This window comes from Tuber melanosporum (assembly GCF_000151645.1).
Source record: "Tuber melanosporum whole genome shotgun sequence assembly, scaffold_223, strain Mel28".
Classification (NCBI taxonomy): domain Eukaryota; kingdom Fungi; phylum Ascomycota; class Pezizomycetes; order Pezizales; family Tuberaceae; genus Tuber; species Tuber melanosporum.
In genome coordinates, this window is record NW_003298890.1 from 1 (window position 1) to 6,576 (window position 6,576).

At 45.2% G+C, this 6,576-nt stretch overlaps 2 protein-coding genes; one reads left to right on the forward strand and one right to left on the reverse strand.

Annotated features, from left to right (window-relative positions):
• Positions 1–2,145: 2,145 nt before the first annotated feature.
• GSTUM_00000787001 (uncharacterized protein) lies at positions 2,146–2,860 on the forward strand (the record flags this gene model as incomplete). XM_002838107.2 has 1 exon in its annotated part: positions 2,146–2,860. The coding sequence occupies exon 1, from the start codon at positions 2,276–2,278 to the stop codon at positions 2,858–2,860; it is 585 nt and encodes a 194-aa protein (XP_002838153.1). The 5' UTR covers positions 2,146–2,275.
• Positions 2,861–2,960: 100 nt separating this feature from the next.
• On the reverse strand, positions 2,961–4,064 carry GSTUM_00000788001 (ribosome biogenesis protein BRX1; the record flags this gene model as incomplete). XM_002838108.2 has 3 exons in its annotated part: positions 2,961–3,580; positions 3,655–3,872; positions 3,946–4,064. The coding sequence occupies 3 exons, from the start codon at positions 4,062–4,064 to the stop codon at positions 3,024–3,026; spliced, it is 894 nt and encodes a 297-aa protein (XP_002838154.1). The 3' UTR covers positions 2,961–3,023.
• Positions 4,065–6,576: the final 2,512 nt, after the last annotated feature.

A 6,576-nucleotide genomic window follows, 5' to 3' on the forward strand; every position in this document is an offset into this window, starting at 1 on the left:
TACAATTATCCCTCACGAGATTACCCGTTGCGCCATTCTTCCCCTGGAGCAGCCTTCACAAGGTGGCCAGCGCTTAGCATGGAATTCCGCGAAGGACGTGAGGCCGCCTGCATTATTCCTATCCGACTTTCCACCTATTGTCCGCACTGTGAGACCATTTGAAAATGGGGGTGCAAGCTCGTACCGGTATGTACAAGTACATGAGTACTCAGTACTAATACTCGAGTACTCGAGCACATACGGGTACGGTGGCCTATCACAATAATATCTGCCCGATTATGTCATTATGGTGTCTGATACAAGTACGGCATCTTTTCCTTGGCATGCCATCATCATTGCTTCATGCTCTTCTCGTATCCGAAATCTGCTGAAATCGGTGAGACGACTATTGTGCTGTAGTCTACCTTAAGCTTCCTCCAATAATCACAACCCTCCTACAACCAAGCAAAAATACGGTATCTATGGGCACACGATACCGAAGCGGCAAATATCATCGACTGGAGCTTCGACACTTCATCATGCTCCCTTTTACTACTCGGAGATTCTTACTTCAAGGGTTCTTCCCATGCATGCCGCTGTCCATGGCTCAGCTAGGCTCAGGCAAGTTTTCTCTGTCCATGGCGTCTCGTCTGGATACTGGCCGGCGTGGTAAGTGAGCAGAACGGACGAGGTGCCTAGTGCAGCAGCCCCCCCCTGACGCAAAGTCTACTGTACTCGTACTGTACTCATACCGGTAGCTTTCCCGCGATAAGATGACCAAATGAAGAGTTCTCAAGGCGAAACAGACTAAGCCCAAACTCGCACTAGAACCTTGGCTGAGCGGATGAGTAATATTATCAGCACCACCAATGATCAGGATCGAGGCCGAGGTTGACAGTCTTGGGTGGAAGTTTCCCACTTTCGGAATAGGAACCGCCTTGATGGGAGCGGGAAGGGCAATTTTGCAGGGCATTGTTTCGTAATTTATTTCCCCTTGTGGTGATAAGCATATGGGGAAAGCGTCTTCATTACGATGGGCAGATGGAAAACAACAGGCTAGTCACAACAAAGGCCCTCATTACGGCATCAGAAATGGCTTTGAGGATAGAAATGACTTGGAAACTAACTCTCCGCATCGCAGGGTATGATTCTGCTCGAGTTGGATAAGACACACTCGTAGTTTCCCAAGATGCTTGCATTTGCGCGCAAACTGGGATTCGTGGGCTGTGAGAAAATCAATAGGAACACGGTAATGTTTCACGAGCGACGAAACACATTCCGAATAAAATCGCCCGTCGCAAGGGTTGCCTCACTCGCCTGCGGTCTCGCCCCTGCTTATGCATGCGGCCCAGAGATACCAAGTATGATACCCAGAATAATAATGATAACAACAATGGAAAACTCTCAAGGGAGGGGAATACGGTAATTAAGACCCCACCTTCACAGCCAAATCCGTTGCGTTGCTCTTGAATTCTATGCAAACGTCCGCCTTGAACTGGCTCAGGCCGGCGGTGTCGTCGTTGTGTGGTGGTCGGATTTTGTGTGCGGTAGTGTGCTGGTATCATATTCTGCTGTACTTTACCGGGTATGATATGAAAGCTATGACCAAGGACTGACCAAACCAAGCACAGGTGCGTACCGAAAAGCACAGTGCAAGGAAAAATGGAGGGTTTTGCGGACAGTTATCGCACAGCGGGTTAAATGTAGGATAGCAGATAGGTATGATACAGAAAAGCCTTTGTGGGTGGTGAACATTCGGGAACGCATCAACCAGACAAATACTTTGAGGGCTATTTTAGGGTATGAGTTGAAGCTTGTTTTAATTGTGTCATTCTCAATGGAATTGAAGACTGTATTAGTAAGCAAGCTTGAGCACCAGCGGGTCGTGAATGATAAATTTAGTACATATCAACTACCGGTATTCATTATATGCATATAGTAGCCAACTAAGGCTCCACTTCTCACGTTACCGTACTCGTATGGCTCAGCATTGTCTCATCAGATTAGGTATCTGAGTGCCTGGATGGCAGTCTCCGGTGGCAACAACGCTGGTTGGCCCATGTACGAGTGATCGGCGGTGGACACAGAACGCTATCGAATAACTCTCAGGGCTCGCGATGGATTAGGTTTTTGCCCAGGATAATGCATTCCCCGAGCTAGAGACACCACAACGACCCTACCCCGACAAGAACAGCACTGCACTCTTACACAACCTGCGACCTCATATAGTATGATATGATACACCCCAGCGCATGTATTTATGATATGATACTCGCCCCCCCATCAAACCAGCAGAATGTCCACGCACCCCAATCACGCGAAAACCCACGCCTCGCCCGCAACCTTTGTGACCCACCTGCTAACGACATATCCCCACTCCCGCATATCCCTGATCCTCTGCCTTCCCCCGCATCCACATCCGCTCCCGCGCCTTCCGCGAACACTCCGGACCATCTCTGCTGCGCGCAACGTGCTTGTCGCGTTCGCGCCGACGCCGTCGCTGTTCCGCGCCACGGTCGCGAGTCTGCTGGATAAGGGCCGGGAGGAGATTGGGGTTTTGGCCGTGTGGGGACTTGTCCGGGCGCACTGGGTGGCGGGGAGCACGGAGTGGTGCGCTGGAGGGATTGGCAGGGCGATTGCGGCGGTGGTGGAGATCGCGGGGTGTGGATGGGTTTTTGGGGAGGGGGTTGTTGAGGAGGATGGAGAGGGTGGGGGTGATGGAGGGGGTAGTGAGGGTGGGGATGGGGATGGGGTGGAGTGGTGGGGCGCTGAGGTGCCGATTTTAGTTGGTGGTGAGAGAAGTACAAATGTTGCGGGGGTCTTTGGGAAGTGGTGTTCTGTTGAGTGGAAGAAGAGGGAGGAGGGGGTTGCCGGTGGGTGAGGGAGTGGTAGGGGAGAGATGGGTACGGGAGCACAAAGGTGGGTGCTGGAAGAGGGGCAGATAATGGGCGGAGATGATATATTACGGGCTGGTCATGTTCTTTTAGGGAGGAAACATGTTCTCTATTACGGCATCTATAATACATTAATTTTCTTCCGCTAGCTTAAGTGAACAATACATCGTCATCAAGCTCCCCCTTCTCCCTACCCTCCTCAATCCCCAATGCCTTCATTTTAACCTCCCTTTTCGTCTTCTCTAGCGTCCTAGCATGATACTGCTCCGCCTTCCGATTCCTGATATCCGCCCTGAGAGCATTGGGCGACACAAATTCCTTGTTCTCGTAAATGACAGGCCCACCGAACGACCCTTCCAGGATAACTATCGGCGTCATAACGAATCTCGGGCCAATCTCCACCAACGAGAGCTCCGTCTCAACAGCCTTACTCTTTGGAGCAACGGGATCGACGTTCTTAGCCACTTCCGCCTCAGAAATCTGGTAGTTCCTGAACCAGATCTTTCCATCCGCGATGGTGAAACTTATCACATGGTCCGTGAATGGCTTGCTTTTTCGTGCACCCTTGGGGACCCCAAAGGTGTGGTGAAGCATCTCTTTTATCAGCTGCATAGCGGGGGTTGCGTCGAAGGTTGCGTCGAAGCTGAGAAGCGGGCGGGAGCCTTTGAGGGCGTTGCCGGTGAAGTTGAGTTCTTCCATTGTGTGCACTATTTTTTTTTCCAATCTGCCATTAGTTTACTGAAGTCGATATGCAAAGGGGCTCGGAGGGGGGAGGGCAAACGGTTTTGAAGATGCATCTTGACGCAAGGCCCATTGGGCGCTTTGCTCAGCCATACGTAGAGATCTTGACGTTTTCGCGCTTCGAAGAAGAGGATGTTATTGCAGTTGTAGAGGTCGGCAATCTCGTTCAGGTGGTAGAGTTTTGATTTCGTATCCAGTTTTGCGTCCTTGCGGCTGTGTGGGAGCATTGCTACTAGGTCGTTGAGAAGGTGTCGGTGACTAAATCTCACTTTCATTAGACATCATGGTGGAGGATTACAGTGAAGGGTGGGGGGTTGAAAGAGAGACAAACCGGTATGTGACACCGCGGGAGGTCAAGATTAGAACTCTTTGTTTATTCTTCTTATCCGATCCCTCGGATGAGGAGGGTTTTGTGCCGCTTTTCGACACGGACTTGTATACCGAAGCCATTGTGATGTTCGATGGTAAGGTCTATGGATTTTTCTGTTTTCTCTTCACTCTTAATGCCCTGCAGGTGGTTAAGAGCCGGGTAACATGGGGCGTTGGAAAGTCGATTTTATCGAATTTTATCAAAATAATGATGGGAAAAGTGAAGGCAGAGAGGGACAGCCCACTCGTAAGAAATTTAGGGTTGGGGTGTACGATACGAGTATGATATCATACAATAAAAAGCATTTAGATCCGTGATCAGGGATTGGGGCTTGGTTGGTGTGCAGAGGGGGGGGGGGCAGTGGGTGATGGTAACAAGAAATCGACTGATGAGAAATGATTATAAAACAAAAAACTTGGGCAAACAATATCAAGTTAAGCTTGAGTTATTAAAGGTGTAGCTATACGAGAAGAATCAGAATGAAATAAAAGAACAGGTCAAGGCCAACGCATACTTATCTATATTACTTGGCAGTTATAAATTGAATATTATAAATAAGAATTGAAAATAGAATTACATTAAACTGTAAACTGGTTACTAAGTATGAGGATATTAAAAATATAATAAGAAGAAAGATAAAAGAGTAATAATGACTACGAGATTAAAAGAGAGAAAAAGGTAATTGGAAAAAAAATAGGTTAATATAATTCTGGTTACTTATATGTTATAATTCAAGTATTGTATTAGAAGCAGTGCTTCCAGCAATCCAGTCTGACGGTTGTCATCCTCGTCCAGGACAGGATGATGCCATGGTTGTCCAGATGACAAAGATGACGACTAGTGACGTCGGACGACCATTGACGCCTCTAGACACCTATTGATGACACCTGTGGACACTGCTAGGATGATACTTAGATAAAAATTCTACTTAAGTATGAGTACTTGACTAGTCAAGAAAAGTAAAAATTTTGTTCGACCTGTTTGTTGAATCTCCCTATTTGTTGACTCCCCTCCTAGTTTATTTTAATTTAAAATTTGAGAAACATGAACTTCCGGCTCACAATCTTGAGGAATTCTGGAAATATCAGCGGCCAGTTCAAAACTGATTAAACTACTTTTTGCCCAGGACTTTAGATATTCTAAAACCTTAATCATTCTACATAGAAGTGAATTTTAATGCTCTGTTCTGAAGATTTCAGTGCTAAATAATAATAAATTAAATTTAGAAGTTAGTAATTATTCTTCATATACTTTATAATTAATTCAAATCTAATGTAGTATTTTATTTATTTATTAAGTTTGATTTAAAGAAATAGAATTAATAAGATTAAATATATCTTACCTACTAAATATGCGCTCACACTCAGCAGACATTGCAGGAACAGAAACTGTATCAAGTACCATGTGAGAGAGATTGGGGTAAAGCAAATGTGCCATTGACTACCAGTTGACAAGCTGCTTAATAGGAGGTTCACCATTCTTCTTTGCTACCTAGTGTAAATATCTTTCCAATATATCAGGTGTTGGAAATACCAGGATCCAATATTTAGGAACCACCCTAAGTAGGGTAACCCCTCTTAGAATTGGAATCCATAGTTTCTAACACCCCCCTCTGGCTCCCTTACAGGACACACATCATCAAACATATTAATCTCAGTTGTATCCTGTAACTATAATGCTACGGAATTGAAAATGTAAGGATAATACCAGATACATTGCTGCTGTCTGTCCGACAGAATCTTGCTTACAGAATATATAGGAGGGGACCTTCAGCTAGGTCTGAAAAGTGGAAAGGAGTAAATCCGCCAACTATCTAGGAGGTTATTAGGCTTCAAATATGTAACATCTGTAGCATAGGCTGCAAGTAACAGGACCTTTTTGCATGAAGAGATGGTATCGAATGATAAAGGATTTCAATAAGAATCCAATACATTCACACCCACTCTATAATAATGAGAAGTGTCTAGAACTTTGAGGAAAACTACCACAGAAGCTAATAGACTTTATGGAGTATTACAACTGGGTCTAGAAATGTGCTGTGGTTAAGGAAATAATTCTCAATACTAGAACGGTGATTGAAATCCAAGCACCCAAAGAAGCCAGGAGTTGTTGACCAAGAGATTATCTATCAATCCGGTAGAATAGCTTCATGCAGGTTAGTAGAAAGTCTACAGGAAGATATCTGTCAGTTGAATATAGAGTTATAAAGATTTGAAGTTAGATGACCTAGGAAGGTTGCAATTACAATTACCTTGGCAGATACAAGCAGCAGATGAAACTAATCATTTCATCAATGATGGAGATGATTGGAACCATCTTAGTTTAACATGAGACCTATTCTATAAGTCTAAAGACTCTGACCATTGGATAATTACTATTGGGAACAGCATGATTTCCAGTTAGCTATATCATAATTACCAAAGAAGGTGTAGTAGTTTTCATGGTTTTCAGGTATTCACATCTTGAAGAATACCTGATGTTGGATGTTATAATCAGAAGACATACATAGTTGTATAACAGATAGATGTAGTCTGCAAACACTCAGATGCAGAACTTTCGTGCTGGGTAAGATAAGCCCGTGGTCCGCTGATA